General features: G+C 42.6%; 1 protein-coding gene across 4 annotated transcripts in view; it reads right to left on the bottom strand.

The window, feature by feature from the left end:
- The window catches only part of FIG4 (FIG4 phosphoinositide 5-phosphatase), a 432,686-nt gene that overhangs the window by 138,496 nt on the left and 276,760 nt on the right, over nucleotides 1-17,430 (bottom strand). For all 4 annotated transcript variants that reach the window (XM_040350224.1, XM_040350227.1, XM_040350225.1 and 1 more), the window contains 2 exons: nucleotides 15,158-15,305; nucleotides 14,950-15,033 (listed from right to left, as the gene is read on the bottom strand). In XM_040350224.1, coding sequence (XP_040206158.1) covers nucleotides 14,950-15,033; nucleotides 15,158-15,305 — 232 coding nt within the window. The remainder of the gene's footprint in view (nucleotides 1-14,949; nucleotides 15,034-15,157; nucleotides 15,306-17,430) is intronic.

Genomic DNA, 17,430 nt, shown 5'->3' with positions numbered 1-17,430 from the left:
AATAATAGCCAACCATTGTAAGTACCTCTACCATTGTTACATGCTTTGCATCAACACTCTAACTGCTAGATTTGCTGGACAGCTTGGCTTGTAAATGGAAGCTGAAAAATAACAGACTTACTGGCTGATCATCAGGTTAAAATAAAGGGGGGGGAAAAGCCCCCCCCCCCCCCCAAAAAAAAACACAGATACAGCCATCAAATCTAATATCTGTATTCAATGTTTGTTTTGGGGTTTAATACAGCTAAATGTGAATAGATAGATTTTAGTTAGATTAAACAAAATATTGTGAGTAGAATACCACTAGCTAAATTATAGTGAAATTCTTCTGAGATGACTGTACGAAGGACACAGAAATGAGTGTGGGTGGAAGGAAAAACAGCAGCCTGCTTGGGGTCAGTGATATACGTCTTCATCAGTGTGGGGGAGGGGGAAGACTTCTAGAAGTATAATCTCTGAAGGAATAGATCCTCTATGTAAACCTAGAAATCAGTACTGACATCTGTCCTATTTGACTACATTTTTTAAATATCAATTGAAAAGATATTTCACAGTAAGAGCCAGTTACAGGGCATGAGTATTAGTGTCATGTGGTGGCATTCATTTTAAAAGGCACCCCATCGTACACCTGTGTTGCAGCACCCCCCAATGCATGAAAACAACCTTTTAGGCTCCCCCAACAAAATTTAAAGTCAGCAGCTATAAATGCTGCAGCTGCTGACTTAACATAAGGACACTTGCCTGTCCAGGGATCCAGCAATGTCCTCATCCAAGTTGATTACTCAATCGGCTTTGGTTGCAGGCGTCAGCATCTCAAGTAAGGGAATTAGGCAGTGAAGCTTTATAGCTGGTGTCCTACTGCACATATGCAAGCCGTGCTGAGCCTTGTGAATGGTCCCGTAGTCTTCTGGAACTTGTGATGTGTCTCAGAAGACTGCTGGAAAAGGAGAGGGGCAGAACTTTGGCTCAGATCACCTGTCAAATTCAGGTACCCCCTGACCAAGTGCCAAATGGGGCGGTGAAGGGGAATAAATACAAACAAGCAGTACTTCCCCATTTGGGTAAAGTTCCGCTTTAAGACCCCTTTCACACAGGAGGCGTATTTCAGCACTAAAAAGAGCGCCTGTAAAAACCCTCAGCTGCAGTCAAAGTGTGAAATCCAGAGTGCTTTCACATTGGGGCGCTGTGCTTTCAGGTCAAAAAGTCCTGCGTCAAAAAAACAACGATAAACGCTGCAAAAAAAAAAATCCAACGCTTTACTGCCGATCCGAGCACTTTGTGTGAAAGCACTCTAAAGTGTATGTTAGCCCAACATTTCATATTCCCGATATGTGCATTATCTACTGTTAAAAATGATCCTGTTCTCTTTGCATTACTTCCTTTGTGTGAAATACCTGGTGAGCCTGCCAGTAAACCCCGCTTTCCCATTTCAAAATGACTAAACTAGGCACAAAATTACATCCATCACAGCATGGTCAGTTTTCTGGTTGTGCTGGAAAAACAGCCTGCCTACTCTCCAATGGTCAGACTTGTACCGACACGCCTCATTGCACAGCTCAGCGGATCAGTGTATAGTGGTTTCTATGCCTCCTGCTGACATGCTCCAAAAGCAGTCTCCAACCAAAACCTCTCCAAGCCCCTTATGCACGTGAGAACAGAGGTCAGGTGGTCACTTATAAAAAAGGAAAAAAAAAGGATAGATATATATATATATATATATATATATATATATATATATATATATATATATATATATATATATATATATCCAGGGGGGACACACTCCTAAGTCCGTGAACCGCAGTTTAATGTTTTCTTTTCAGGTCTTAAGGCATGGCTGCTCATCCCTGATTTTGGATCCAAGTGTTTGCGTTTGTAAGTACACTTACTATAAGACCAAGGACTGGTCAGTCTATGGACACAGTAAGGCTCGGTAGAGCTGAAGTTTATTTGTTTGATTGATGGCAAGATGGTTTTCTTCTGTTTGGGAATATCCTGCGGAATAAACGTGATTTTTTCCTAAAGAAACTGCGAGTTTGTCCCTGCATTGAGCCTAATCCTCTACAATTGGTGGAGAATGCAGGCATATAGATGGTGGAAACCGGGTCTCTTCTCCAGTGGTGAGTCGCATAAGAACTGCTGCTAGCTGTGTTTGGCAGCCAGGCGAACAGCATTGTGCAGAAGTTCATTTGATGGACTGTGTGGCATGCAGGTTGTGTACCTGTGAAAGGAGAATACAACATTTTTGTTTCTCTGTGAACTGTTACAAGTTGCTGTGTGCAAGAGTGTGAAATCTGAGACCTGGGGTAAATTAATCATGTCACCCCCAGTTAAAAGGGAAGTTAAATAGGTTGTCCATGGCATCAGGAAGCCAGGTAGACAACATTGTGTTGAAAAAAGTCTGGTCATCCATGGAAGCAACGTCCAGGCCAACAGGGATGTTGGGGATCCAAGGAGTCTGTCTGCTGATGGTTGTAACCAGTGGTATGCCATGACAACAGAGAGCCTGGCATTGAGTTGGCAAAAAAGTAAAGCTCAGGGTCCAATAACATGCGTGGAGTGTGGCCAAGTGGGGCATGGAATCTTTACTTCCTAAGGTTATGGAAAACGGCTGAGGAGTTTGGAAAGGTTGCGGTGTTGTCTTGTGGCCACACAATGGCAGTAGCTGGTATGGATACAGCTGAGAGAGCGCGCTCAAGTGAAGGATATGATGCCGGCTACTGAAAATGTTAAGACTGTTTCAGTTTGTAAGACTGAACCCATTGAAGTTGGAGTATGTGCAGTGGGGAGATCCGCAGTACCAATGGACAGACTTTCTGCAGTGTGCTACCCAGAGCAGTGGGGAGACGGCGTAAAGCCCAACTAGCCGCAGGGCTAAAGAAGGGAAAGGACATGGGGACTAGGCATGTGCCTGCTATAATCCAGCAGAGTGCCAGAGAAGTTAAACTAGGGGTGACCAAAACTGTCCTGGTGCCATGTTCCCTAGTGACAGGTGCTGCAGAGTTGCCCAGGGAAACTTAAGTAGCTTGCAGTGACAGAGCAGAGAGTTTACCAGGTCAGCTATGGAGCTGCCCAAGGATCAAAGAGTTCCCCTTTAAAGATAGAGGGTGCTATGAGTGGCTCACCGACTTTGGTGGGTAATAGACAGACAACCCACAAATGCTACCGTTATGTCTATGCATCAGGATGACCATGATTGTTGATAAATGTTGGTTTTGATAATGACAATGGAAAATGTGCATCTGAGATTGTTAGTAATGTGGTCACTACCAATGATGGGAGTAGGATATCTCCCATGAGAGGCAGAGGCACTGATTTGTCCATGGACATCTCAGAGGGCCTTCGTGGTGCTTTGAGGCTGGAAATTGTCCAGGACAACACTGGTACAGGTTTGGTGGAACAAAGGGAGACTGAGTCACACAGTAGGTGTGTGGGCACAGCCCCACAACCCTAAGTGTAACCCAGTTAGTAAGGGGTTAATTCAACCTGCAAAAGCTGAAAGTGCAGAGCTGTGTGTGGCAGTAGCACCACCTGAGCAGCTAGGGCAAAAGCATGTATTACAGCTTGCCTTGTCGAATAATGTGTCATCCCAAGGGGATATGTATAGAAATGACCCAGGTGATGTTTTGGCTAGTGAATCCCAGGTTCTTGTAGGGCCTTCTAGAGCAGGTGATGCAGTGACGTGGAGCACCAGGGATGGAACCACAAGGGACTGGGATGATTGGTGCAAGGAAGTACTTGTGACACTAGACAAAGCGACAATAAATTATAAAGCAATGATGGGTGACAAGTGTGTGGACACAACATCTGTTATGCCAGACAGAGGGTTTGCAGAGTGGCCAATGCTCAAGGGCATGTCAGCCCCTGTGAAGGTTGATCCCCTCCAGTCTAAAGGAACAGTTCTGGGCGTAGACATGGCAGATGGGTTTGCCCACAAGGAGACATGTGTCCGACAGCGCTCCAGGGGAGCAACAGGCTGTGATCATGGGTACTTCCAAGGAGGTGGAGGTTTCTTCAAATGTCTCAACCTGCAGTGGATGAGCCCCTCCATGTCTTAGACAAGGGAAAAGTCCCCAGAAAAGTCTGGTATTTAGAGATGGGAAGCTTAGAAATTACAGAAACCTTACTGGAAATACTAGACTTCATAAAAATGCACTCACTGTACAGTTGGGTGTCTAAGCAGAAGTCAGAGGGCGTGGATCCTGTCTCACCCGCTAAACCTCATAAAACAGAAGGGCCCAGAATAGATGCAGCACTAACAGACGCTTTCCATCACTCGAAAAGAGGTACAACTTAAAGTACCCGGAGACAGAGAAAGTGCCATGGTTGGTTGCTGCAACAACGTAATGTGTACACCAAAAATAAGTGTTTTATACTTGGATCAGTGCAAGTTCTTAGAACAGTTAGCCATGGAGTATTTGACAGCGGGTGAGGTGGAGCTATGCCCGTGGGGTATAAGTCACTCGCCTGTGTGTGGTCCCTCCTCAGGTCTGGTTCTAATAAGCACTGAGATAGATGGCACTGATTGTGTTAGAAAGGGGTGACATTGAAATGTATGATCTGCCAATGATTGGTGCTGTAAAAAATGAGGTGGTTGCCGTGGGTAACCAGAGAAAGGTTCTTGAACTTGAAAGCTCTATAGGGAAAGGTAGAATCAGGAATGGTAGAGTTCCCTGAAGAAAAGAGTAAACCTAGGGACCCCAAGAGAAGAGAGGGAAGGCAGAGTATAAGGAATTATAGGACCTGGTTAAGATCCAAGGTGAGATGTAACCGGAAGCACACCCGGAAAAAGGGTTGGGCCTACGTGGCTAATGGCCAGCACAGAGGTGTCCCAACTGCTATGGTGGGTGCAGGCATTTTGCATTTCTGCATTCTCATTTCTTATGCATTTCCGGATGCATTCCAGAGGCATTTTTCCCCTGTACTGGGGTACAGTACCTTTAGAAGCCAATCATATTTTGTTCTTATTTTATCACAGTCAGATGAATGAAATATGCTTTATGTTAATATTGTTAAAGTTGTTCATATTTAGTTTTGTAGCCCAATTCTGCATAAGTCATTTAACCGTGTAATTTCATGAGATAATTTGCGATGGCGTGTTTAGGGGCGGACCTAGGAGCAAGGCAGGGGAGGGGTTGGGCTGAGAAAATGGTGGAGAGCAACTCTTAAGCCCTGGCTAGTAACTCAGGACTTAAAATTTTGAGCCCTGGTCTAGCTGTCAAAGTGGCTCTTGAAAGTTTAAAATATTTTTGGTTGGAGGCAACAGTTTGGGCTCTAGCGGACCTAGGGTGACCACATTTTCAAACTGCCAAACCCCCCCCCAAAAAAAAAAAAAAAAGATGATTTGAAATTTTTTTGGCAGATTTTTGGGGCAGGGGCATATGAAATCAGCGGGCCCATGTGCAAGATCAAAAGTGGGCTCTAGGCATCAAGAAGAATAGTGGGATGGACAGGGGGGCCGCAGGATGGACAGGGGCATACCTCCCAAGTTTCTGAGATGGGAATGAGGGACACCTATTAGCCAAAATATGTAGGAGAATTATAAATAAAATAAAAAAAACTGGTTAAACACACAGGTGCTTTTTTACCACTACTATTCTTTTATATTGGCTTCTGGAATTTACAAATGTAGTAATTTGGAATATGGATTAAAGGTTTTGCTCTGTAAAATACTTTTTAATAGATAATTAGTGCATTTTATATACAACTATATAGATCAGACCAAAATGAGGGACAAACGAGGAAAGAGGGACAATGCTCTATATGGAGGTACAGTTCCCCCAAATCAGGAACAGCACAGGAGGGGGGGGGGACTGAAGAACAGCACAGGGTGGGACCAGAGGACAGCACAGGAGGGGGGGGGCTGAAGAACAGCACAGAGAGAAGAGACATTGAGCAGCTGGACAGGACTGGGTGTGAGGAGTTGTGTGTGCAGGGATGCAGGAAACATCTTCAGCTCTGAGGGGTTCATGCTGGGACCTGTAGTTCTTCACTTTGGGGGGGGGGGGGTCACATCCCCCAAAAATGAAGGATTACAAGTCCCTGCATGAACCCTGCCCTGATATCCCAGGATGTGTCCTCCTTCCATCCAGGGTGTAATCTGTCAGTGTCCTCTCCTGCCAACCCTTATCTGCACAGTACACTGAGAGGCTCCCTCCAGGATGACACACACTCACTTGAGTTTCTTAGAAGTGCTGAACTCTGACTGCTGGGGGAGAGCAGACAGGATTTTAACCCCGATGGATCTTTAATGCTGGTCAGTGCTTTGCATGTTACTTGCCTTAGTTTCTACCATCTCTCCGTTTTATCTGTACAGTCTGTCTCAGAGTCTGTTTCTTCTGCATGCCGCTGCCTGGCTGGACTCCAGAACCTACAGGATGAGGTGGGTGGAGCTAAACAGAAGGCAGAGGAGGAAGTTAAATCTCATCCTCTGATAGGTCTCTGCCTTTCTCCTGCTCTGACGTCACTGGTTGCTACACGCCAAGTGGGCGGCAGGTAGCAACCAGTTTGGGCACTGAGCCAGCGGTGGTGAATAAAGTAGAAAGGGGTCTCACTTTCTGCCAGCTAGGGTCCACCACAGGCTGAGACAGAGATAATGCATGCAAAGGCTATTTTAGGGGGCATTCGATCGGCCCAGAGCAAATCCAGGACTCTATTGTCCTGTAATGAGGGTGCCTGGGACACAAGTATTAAGGGACAATCCAGGACATGTGGTTACCCTAAGCGGACCATGCCCTCTCAAATGGATGGCCCAAAATAAGGAGGAAAATACAGGAGTTACAGTCTGTTTGCTCAAAGTGCTCAACCCCCGAGTTTGAGCAGAGGGGGGGGGGGGGGATATGTAGCAGGGTGCCTGTAAAACAGGTTAAAATTTACAGGAAAAGTGATATATGTTCCTCCACAGATTCTTAGATTTGCAATCCAAGATAATTCCAGCAAAGGCTTTAGGGTAAGGCTGGTTTCACACTGAGGCGTGCAGCCGCGGTGACTGTATAGCCGCGCTATTTGTAGCGCGGCTATACCGTCGTATTTACCGCGATATTCGGGCGCTAGCAGTGAGGTTTTATCCCCGCTAGCGGCCGAAAAAGGGTTAATACCTCCCGCGTTGCGGGCGGTATTACCGCGCTTTCCCATTGATTTCAATGGGAAGGCGCGGTATAGGAGGCTGGTTTTATTGGGAGTCTGAGAAATCCGGGTGGGACAGACTCCAAGTCCGCGAACCGCAGTTTAACCACTTAAGGACCGCCTCCTGCACATTTACGTCGGCAGAATGGCACGGCTGGGCACAGGCACGGTTATGATTTCCAGCAGATTGTGTGCATCCAGCTTGAGGCTTCGCAATCCCACATACTTTCATGCTACCTGGGGTCCCCTATAATCAAGGGACCACCGGGATCTGGTAAGCAGATATACATGCTTTGTTGTTGGAGGATTTTTGCTATCTGGTGATTCATCTGAGCCTGCATTTTGAAGATTCATCTCTTCACTGGTGAAGGACTATTTCTCTCCAGAAGTTGGTCACACCTGTGATCCAACTCTCCAATCACTTATACATTTGGACTCTGGCTAAAGATTCCTTGTTTACAATTTTTTGTAAAGATATATAAAGTTTATGATGACTGTTTATGTCTCAATCGATCACTACAATTCACTACAATTTGTTTTATATTTCGTCACATAACGTTTAGCGCTACCTTTTTTCTTTCCTAGCATGATCAAGCAACCGACTACTGCAGCTGCCAATATTGACCTCCATAAACTAATTGAGTCGACATATCTTCTTCCAAGAACTGGTTCTACACATGCCCTATTGTGCGTTTGTGCAATTTATCTTCTGCCTTTGAATTTATACAAACAAAAACAGAACTGCTGTGTTAATGAATGAATCAGCTGCTATGTCCCATAATGACAGTCGCAAAGCATCGCATTTGATAGCCGGTTTTGTTTTTTAGCACACGCTGTATCACACAGCATGTTGCAAAAAGGGCATAATAAGGGAATGAATGAACATGGTTACCAATTATTGTTGGGGTAGTAGAAAAGGAGGGATGTACCGATATGTCAGCATTTTGTGGATAGAAAAAAAAAAAAAAAAAAAAATGCCAATAATGGCCGAAAATAAATGTATACTTTTTAAATGTAATATCATCTTAAATAAGTTGAATACAATTCTATATAAAATTTTCAGTTTCAGGTTTTTGAAAAAGTGCATCCTGAATATTTCAGTTTGTCCAGAATTTTCATTTCGGTGCACCACTATAGAATTGTCAAAAAATTAAACTTTATAAATTATTTAGCTAGAGTCTATGGGCAAATTATTTCACTTACCATCTTCCCTCAATCCCCCGTATATTTAATTTTTTTTAATTACTTTCAACTTGAAGCTCTGATACTCTTTTTATCCCTGGTGACATCACATGAGCTACAAAACTGCTCACAGTGACACAGCAGGGAGGAGGAGGTCCAGACATCACTTCTTCTAGACCAGGGGTCCTCAAACTACGGCCCTCCAGCTGTTGTAGAACTACACATCCCATGAGGCACTGACATTCACAAACATGACTAGGCATGATGGGAATTGTAGTTCCTGAACACCTGGAGGGCCGTAGTTTGAAGACCCATGTTCTAGACCCTGGGCAGTCACACTCACTATTCTGTATGCTGTCAATTACAGCACATGGGGAGAAGCTGGGCATGTCCTGTACTAGCTGGCACTGGGAAAAAACCTTCCTCAGCAGTGGTGTACCCCTAGGATATCTGGCACCTAGGAGTGATGACACTTCTATATCATCACTAACAAAATGCCCTGAAGTAAAATGGTCCCTGGTAGCAGCAACAGTAGAACCTGAGCCTGTGCTCACCATATACTCTACACAGCACGCATATGCAGTTCTTTTATACACCCCCCCCCCCGCCCGCCCTAGTACAGACGCTATACCCTCTTAGTACAGATCTCACCCTTCCCCAGTCCAGACTCAGTACAAACCAACCCCCCACTCAGTACAGCATTACATAACCCTCATGGCAGTCAAATAACACCCCTTTTCCCAGTACAGTGCCCTCAGAACAGTCACCCCCCAATACAGACCCCCCTCCCAAGTTTGGACCTCTCAGTACAGTAATTCCCTAGTACTCTCTAAACTTGTCCAGTCATCCTCTTCACTCTAATATGACTGGAGCAGGGAAGGAAGCTTCTCCTCATTATGAACGGTCAACTGTTAAAGAAGCCCTGGGTGCCAACTCAGTGTTGTACAGCGCTGTGCAACACCAAAAAAAAAAAAAAAAAAAAAAAAGAATGTTGGGTGACCACAGCACCCCCATCGCAGGTCACACCCCACACAGCCTTTAGTATCTTACAATTCCCCAGTGTATGTAGTCTTGCAACCTTGATGGCTACAGTGGCTGGAGAGGGTGAAAATTTGGTAGTAAATGGAGGAGCCATGTTTATTCCTATTTGAATATTGGTGTATCTTGTGAAGTTTTTCCAGACCTGTGCAGTAATTCAGAATGAAACAACGCATGTGCTTTGCCTTCATACAGGGGTTTTCTGAAATAATGACTGGTCACTGTTGCCCTCAACTTGCGCCGGGTGACTAGTCTTATATCTGCACACCTGTGGTGGGTGGATCTACTGAATCCAGCCCACAGCTCTGCTCTCAGCACAGGCTATGCGCCCCACAGTTTTGCTGTCACTGCTACTTTTGCAAGGTAATATCTGGATCTGCAAATATAATTGATGCACACAAAGTGGATTTATACAATTTTAAGGAATATATTTAAATGCATGTTTTGTACTTAAAAAAAAAAAAAGTTAAATTAAAAAAGATTAAAAAAAATTCACGTGAAATAGGTACTGTGAAGGACTTTTATGCAATTGCCTATATGCTTCAGTTTAATTCTCTCCCTGCTATTTTAATGTCTGTGTGTGAAGAAGACCTGTGTTTACCCTTATGAGATGTGTATTGTATCGTCAGGCCAAATGATTAGATAATTGGGTCATGTTAATTATTCTGATTGCTTCGTTGTAGTAATTAACTTCACTGATGTCATTATCTAAAGAAATGTGCCTTGTCAGGGTCGGTACCAGAGTGTCTACCTATAATCTGTATGGGAGCCCCAGTGTGTGAAAAGGGGGTGGAGATTGCATTGTTCTTTGATTGATGATTAGCTTGTAAACTGTATATAACTAGCAGAATGCTGCCATTAAAGAGAGTCTTGTTCCAGCATTAAGCTTTGGCTCATGTGTGGATTATTCGGCGATTCCAGGGAGTTCTACTCGTGGAATATTGGGTGATTTTCTTTTATGGGAAGAAGGGAATGCTTGACGGGGATATGTTGTACTACCGTCACAGGTACAATTCTTTAATAAAAGGCGATCTATAACTTACAGGAACACATAGTTGGGTGTTGACCTAACACATCAACATTTCATATTTTAAAATAAATACCAATTTCAACTAGCAGATATAATGGAAGTTTGCAATCGATTCTTCATCTGACTCATTCTTTTAAAACTATCAATATACTGTACATTTCAACAATACTACATTGTCAGTTTGCTTTGTGTAAGCGTTAATAGTGTCTAGAAAAAACTTGTTGCAATTCCCAGAAGTTCACAGCAGTCAAGCAGATGTGCAATTTTTTTTGGCTAGTTTTATTAAGAACATTGTTTTGAAAACGGAATGACTAAAAGATGACTCTGCATTACAGAAATTGTCAGAGAAACAAGGAAATATAGGCAATATATCCGTTGTATGTAGTTAACACCATACCCATCTACAATGACTTCTCTCGTCACAATGTAATTGAAAACGATAAGAGAGATAATTGCTAGCACAGTGGTGGTGACAGAATATCAGCTGAGATGAAAATCAAATCCCTGGCTTATTCTGGCAATGAGAACATGAGCTTGGGGATATGCAGAAACCAAGCTAAAGGAATATCAATTCTTTGTCTCTCTAACAGGCACCATAAGAAGGCCAGAGGACAAGACACATGTTTTATTAAACTCACAGATATTGCTTAACAAAGTTATCAGCCTTTAAGGATGTGCTAATCAACACTTGGCAACTTGTTAATTTAGTTTTTATTGTGCACAGCAGTTTTCAAGCAAATAACTATGCGTTTAGACCCTACAGAGTTACTGGCTTTATCATTTATATTCATCTTAAATTCACAATGGCAAAAAGGTTAATATTCACTGGAAGTGTTAGCTTCAGCCAACATAACAGGAAACAAATAAGAAGCCTATATGCTATGCCCACCGAAAACTAATATTCCACATCAGTGGATGCCTACTGGTTGGATAGCGCAGCAGAATAACTTGAAAATATAGCAGCCCCCAGAGTCATGGTGATAATCCCCAGTAACAGATTAGGCCTAGTGGCATAACTGATGGCCACCAGTCACTAAGTACATAAAAACAAAAAGGTTTATTGTGGGGTAGGGGGTCAAGACACCGAAAACAAGCAGATTCCTCCAAAAAAAAAACACTAGTACAAAAAAGAGCTGTAAATCATAGGAAAAAGTACAGCCAAACGAGCTTTGGCTGTACGTCTGCATTAAAACTGAGTGCATTTCGTTCTGCACTCCTGTGACCCATTTATAGCAGAGAGTAGGCTAAAGTCCACTCTCTGCTGATGTCAGTCGCTTCAAGCTCCGCATCATCACAGCCATAGAGTCGGCATATGCCCAGATCCCTGGACCGACACCCAGCTCAACCTCTCAGCAAGCCGATGAGAGCCTGACCTGGCAGCTCCTGCCCCCTCCACAGCCCATTGTTTCATGGAGCTGTGAGCACTGATCAATTGGCAGCGTTTTATCGCTCAGTTCTCAGAGTTAAAGTCGGTGAGGGACAGATGCAACGTCAGACCGATGCTGCATCCACCTAGATAAGTATGAATCGGGAAAAAAAAAAAAAAAAACACTCTTAACCTGTACCCAGCTGTCTGTTTTGTTAGCAACAGCCGTCTCCAACAGTAGCCTTAACTTACAGTGAACGCAGAAGTTAACTGGAAGTTTTTTTTTTTTTTACGTTTTTGCCAGACTGCAAAAGATATACAATTATCAAGTTCAGTATATAAGGGTATCCATGAGAATACAAAATATACTTGGAGTAAACAAACTTGCACATACTACATGTGTCATACACAATCACATTTCGATCTCCCATAAGCAATTGAGAACGCCAATTCACCTCAGAACCTGGTAAAAGTGCTTTTTTTCCCCCCATTCCCCACTTTATTTTTCTGTACCCACTAACAGGTTACTAGTAGCCTCAGGATACTTACACAAAACAGTGTACAGTATAACATTAGAAAAAAAAAAAAACAGAAAACAGTTTTTCCACAGAAAATAAACCCATAACAGGTCCTATACAGTGTGTAAAACCTATCCACTACTCTCCACCCCAGGAATTATTCTCCCTCTCTGTCCCATCCCATAACAATTCAAGCATCCACTACCCCCTCTAACGCATCAGTAGAAACAACCCACCAGAACCAAGCCTTCCTAATTTTTTTGGGACATCCAAGCCTCATATGTCATGTGGTAGAGCGGAATATTCGTAATTACCAATTTCATCCACATCCCGAGTGTCAGATTTTCAGCATGTATCCACCTCCTCACTAAAAGTTTATGGACATTAAAAGAGGAGAAGTCTAAGGAATAGTTTTGTAGCAGCATCCATCTCCTCATTCTCAATTGCTCCCAGGAGACATGCTAAGGGGCGACATACATTCGGAAGGCCAAAGTTGTCAGCGAGGAACTCCATCACCACAAGGACCTTACTTTAGAGCAGTCCCATACCATGTGAATAAAAGTACCCTGACCCATCTGACTTTTATGACACAATGGAGAGTCTCTCTTTTAATGTTATGTTTATAACAAAAATCCAGAAAAACCCATTTAAAAAAAAACTATAAATTGATTTGCATTTTAATGAGTGAAATAAGTATTTGACCCCTTCGCAAAACATGACTTAGTACTTGGTAGCAATACACGACTTAGTACTTGGTGGCAAAACCCTTGTTGGCAATCACAGAGGTCAGACGTTTCTTGTAATTGGCTACCAGGTTTGCACACACGGGAGGGATTTTTTTCCCACTCTTTGCAGATTAAGGTTTCGAGGCCAACGTTTGGCAACTCGAACCTTCAGCTCCCTCCACATATTTTTATGGGATTAAAGTCTGGAGACTAGCTTATTGTGCTTCTTCTTGAGCCAGTCCTTTGTTGCCTTGACCGTGTGTTTTGGGTCATTGTCATGCTGCAATAACCATTCATGACCATTTCAATGCCCTGGCTGAGGGAAGTAGGTTCTCACCCCAGATTTGACGGTATGTAGCCCCGTCCATCATCCCTTTGATGCAGTGAAGTTGTCCTGTCCCCTTAAAAGAAAAAAACCTTAAAGCATAAAGTTTACAACTCCATGTTCGATGGTGTTCTTGGGGTCATAAGCAGCATTGCTCTTCCAAACACGGCGAGTTGAGTTGATGCCAAAGAGCTCGATATTGGCCTCATCTGAATACAACAGATCTCCTCTGAATCATTCAGACGGGCCTGTACATGTTCTTTCTTGAGTAGGGGGACCTTGCGGGCGCTGCAGATTTCAGTCCTTCACAGCAGAGTGTTACCAATTGTTTTCTTGGTGACTATGGTCCCAGCTGCCTTGAGATCATTGACAAGATTCTCCTGTGTAGTTCTGGGCCGATTCCTCACCGTTCTCATGATCATTAAAACTCCATGAGGTGCGATCTTGCATGGAGCCCCGGACCAAGGGAGATTGACAGTTATTTTGTGCTTCTTCCATTTGCGAATAATCGCACCAACTATTGTCACCCTCTAACTAATCTGCTTAGCCATGCTATTGTAGGCCATTGCAGCCTTGTGTAAGTCTACAATCTTGTCCCTGACATCCTTGGATATCTTTGGTCTTGGCCATGGTGGAGATATTGGGATCTGATTGATTGGACAGGGGTCATTTATACAGGTAAATAAGCTGACATTAGGAGCACTTCCTTTAAGAGAGTGCTCCTAATCTCAATTTGTTATCTGTATAGAAGATACCTGGGAGCCATAAATCTTGCCGATTGATAGGGGATCAAATATTTCACTCATTAAAATGCAAATATATAACTTTTTGAAATGCATTTTTCTGGAAGTTTTTGTTATTCTGTCTCTGACTTAAAATAAACCCACCATTAAAATTAGACTGATAATTTCTTGGTCAATGGGCAAACGTAAAAAATTAGCAGGGGATCAAATACTTTTTTTTCCCCCTCACTGTATATCTGATCCAGATCTCATAATCTGCTCATCTGATCTGCAGAGGCAATAACTGGAGTTGGATGCCCTGGTACACACATCAAGCACTAATAGAGGAAAGCCGATAATGGCACTTCCCGGTTACAATGTGATTGGATTTGATCACATGGTAAAGAGTCTACGTCATAGGCTCTTTACCAAGATCGGAGATGCGGTGTGTCAGAGCGACACACTGCACCAATGATTGGCACGTGCGAACAGCTTATCTGGCTGGACGACATATGACACCCAGTCAGGACAATGGAACCCCCACCCGGCCGTCATTCTGTTATCGGCCAGGTGGGAAGGAGTGAATGATCTCCAATGAGAACCAGTTTCACACTGACACAGACCAGACTTACTCGACAATACCACTGTGCTGCTTCTAAAAGTTACAATGCCTAAATCAGGGCACAAAGACCCGAAGCACCTTTTAGTAATTTACTTTACTCCTTGGACGATACCAAAAAAATGTAATGGACATAATTCATCAAAAGGTTTTTGAGCATTAAATGGCTGTAGCACTGGCAAGTGTTATATATTCTCCTGAAACTGAACTGAGGAATAAAGCAGCTTCCAATCTGGTATCATAGATTATCAATAGAATTTTTTTAAACAATATGAATATTCAGAATTTTGGAGTCTTACCCTAGGACCGATTTTCCTGTTTCATCTGGTTTACGTACAGTAAATGGGCTTGGATCAATGCCAACATTTTTTGGCATAAAATCTCTAAAAAAAAAAAAAAAAAAAAAAAAGCATGAAAACGCATATTTATGTCTACAGATTAATAGAGCTATGCAATGCTGTGCATTTGTGTATGCTAAATTAAACTTTGTCAGTTGCTTAGCTATACCTTGCTGAATTGGCCATAGACAAGCAAAAAGTATCATCAAAACTGCTCAGTTCATAAGGTCGGAAAAACTCTGTGTAGATATTGATTTCCTCGTTACATTTGTTAAATTTCTTTATGATCATCTTCTTCAGGTTTTCAGCACAGGCTACTGTAAGAAAAAGCAATGAAAGAATTAAAAATATTTTTTTTTTATTTGCTGAAAGGAATTGGTATTACAAAACAGCTCAGTACCCATTTTAATTTTGTTCAACTGATGCCTATTGCTGATATCGCCCAAAATACTCAGCATTAGAGGCTTTCAGTGGAAGGAATCCTGAAAAAAGTCTGGTTGAAAAAAAAATGTGCCGTCATGCCAATTTTTTTTTTTTAAGGCAATAATGGAGACTTGACATTTTGTCTTTTTATTCTGTGTCTATCATTGCAAATAGACCTTCTGATCCAGCACACATGGAGATGAAAAAAGTGTACTTAAACAAATATTCTAGTCCTCAAAATAAGAACTGCTTTCTTGAGCTAACCCAAATGAATGGAAGGACATTTCATTAAATTTAAACAGCACAATACATCTCAGTAAAATGTGTATTAACACTTTTGGCATAAACAGAGTACAAATCTTACTAAAATAAAATTCGTATTTTTTAAATCAAGGAATAGGAGACACATTTAAGTAAACATATCAAGGAGTATTACATAAAACAAGGAGTCTGCCATTGCTGGGTTCTCATTCTGCAACGCTATTAGCCTGGATATCATACTGACCCTCCCGTATAAAGCGGAACTTCAATTCACGTGCTTACATAGCTCCGCCCCTTTGAGGCACCACCATTACGGTGCATTCGCAGAACACTCCCACAGGCTCTGCCAGACATTTGGATCCAACGAGTGTATCTGCGCATAGGTCATGGAAATGCTTCCCTATTACAGTCTTTGCAGCATGTGTGCGGCAACACCTGCGCAGATACCAGGTAACCTCAACACATGCAGAGATGTGCCACAGGGCTCTCTTGGGATCTGAAACTTGTGGCACATCTGCGTACTGGCAGTGACAAAGTCTCACCTAGGTAAGCAGAGCAGCACAAATCAGGTAATTTAGACCAAAAAAAAAAAAAAGAGGAATGTCTGATGGTAAGAGGTAGGTAGGAGGGAGCAGGCAGGGGTCTGCTTTAAATAAATAAGGCAATAACTCATAAAATGTAAGCAAATAAGGACTTCTGTCTTTCCTGATCTACATACTGTATTTATTCCAGGTTAGTAATACAGGGAGTAATGGAGGCAAAAAGCCAAGTTAACAGCCAGATAACTTGCATTTCAGCAAGGAGATAGCAATGCAAAGCCTCAAAATAGTCTTAGGATAGGTTTACTTAAACTGGAACTTCACCCTCTCAAACATTGACTACTTTGAATCCTTATGCTGCTAGCATTAGTAAATAAATGGGAAAATATTTTATATTTAGTTGCTTTAAACAGTTAACTTTTTTTTAGTTACGTCCCAGTTTTCATGTCTAGGCAAATTATGTCATACATCTCAGGAGTTTTCAGGAAGGGAGGAGGAGTTTTCTCAGCTAAGCATACCCTCCTGTCTGCATGTCTGAGCTAAGGGCACATAGATTACAGAAAGTAATTTCTACATGAATCATCTGCCCTTACTCAAGATGGCCACAGTCAGAAATGCTAGGGGTGCTTTCCAAGTGTTAGAATAAGGGGGAGGGGGGGTTAATGGATGGACGTGGACCCGACGCTGTACCATGGGTTAGGGTCTGGGCAAGTAGTACCGACTCACCCAATCTTGGGTGAAGTTCACCAATAGGACCTGGGCATCACTGAAATTGTAATTTTTTAATAAAGTATTTGAGTTTACTCCTCTTGAGGTATGGACCTCTTTTGGGCCTATCCTTGTCCTTAAACCCCCCCCTCTTTTCAGTGTTTTCCAAGTGAATTCTCAGCAAAATAAAGCTTGGATGCATGGTAGATGGGGACGATTTCTTTTAATATTAAAAATAAACTAGATGGTGCTTTTGGTTTGTGGTGGTCAGATACTGAAGAATAGTTATTAATATCTAATATACTTGTATCTTAAGGGCATTTCTGAATGAACAGCATTCATAGTCAAGTTGACTTGAAAATAATGTGCGAGTTTATCATCACACAGGTGGCATCATAAACACAATGAAAAATAGTTACAGTTCAGTTTAGCGTAGATGAAAATATATGCAATAAAATCGATAGTGCAGTAGCTAGCTTATGAAAGCATGTGCTGTTTCAGGCTCCATCTT

The sequence above is a fragment of the Rana temporaria genome, chromosome 4, assembly GCF_905171775.1.
Source record: "Rana temporaria chromosome 4, aRanTem1.1, whole genome shotgun sequence".
Classification (NCBI taxonomy): domain Eukaryota; kingdom Metazoa; phylum Chordata; class Amphibia; order Anura; family Ranidae; genus Rana; species Rana temporaria.
The sequence above is the reverse complement of the archived record's forward strand: the minus strand, read 5'-3'. Positions and strand labels throughout refer to the sequence as shown.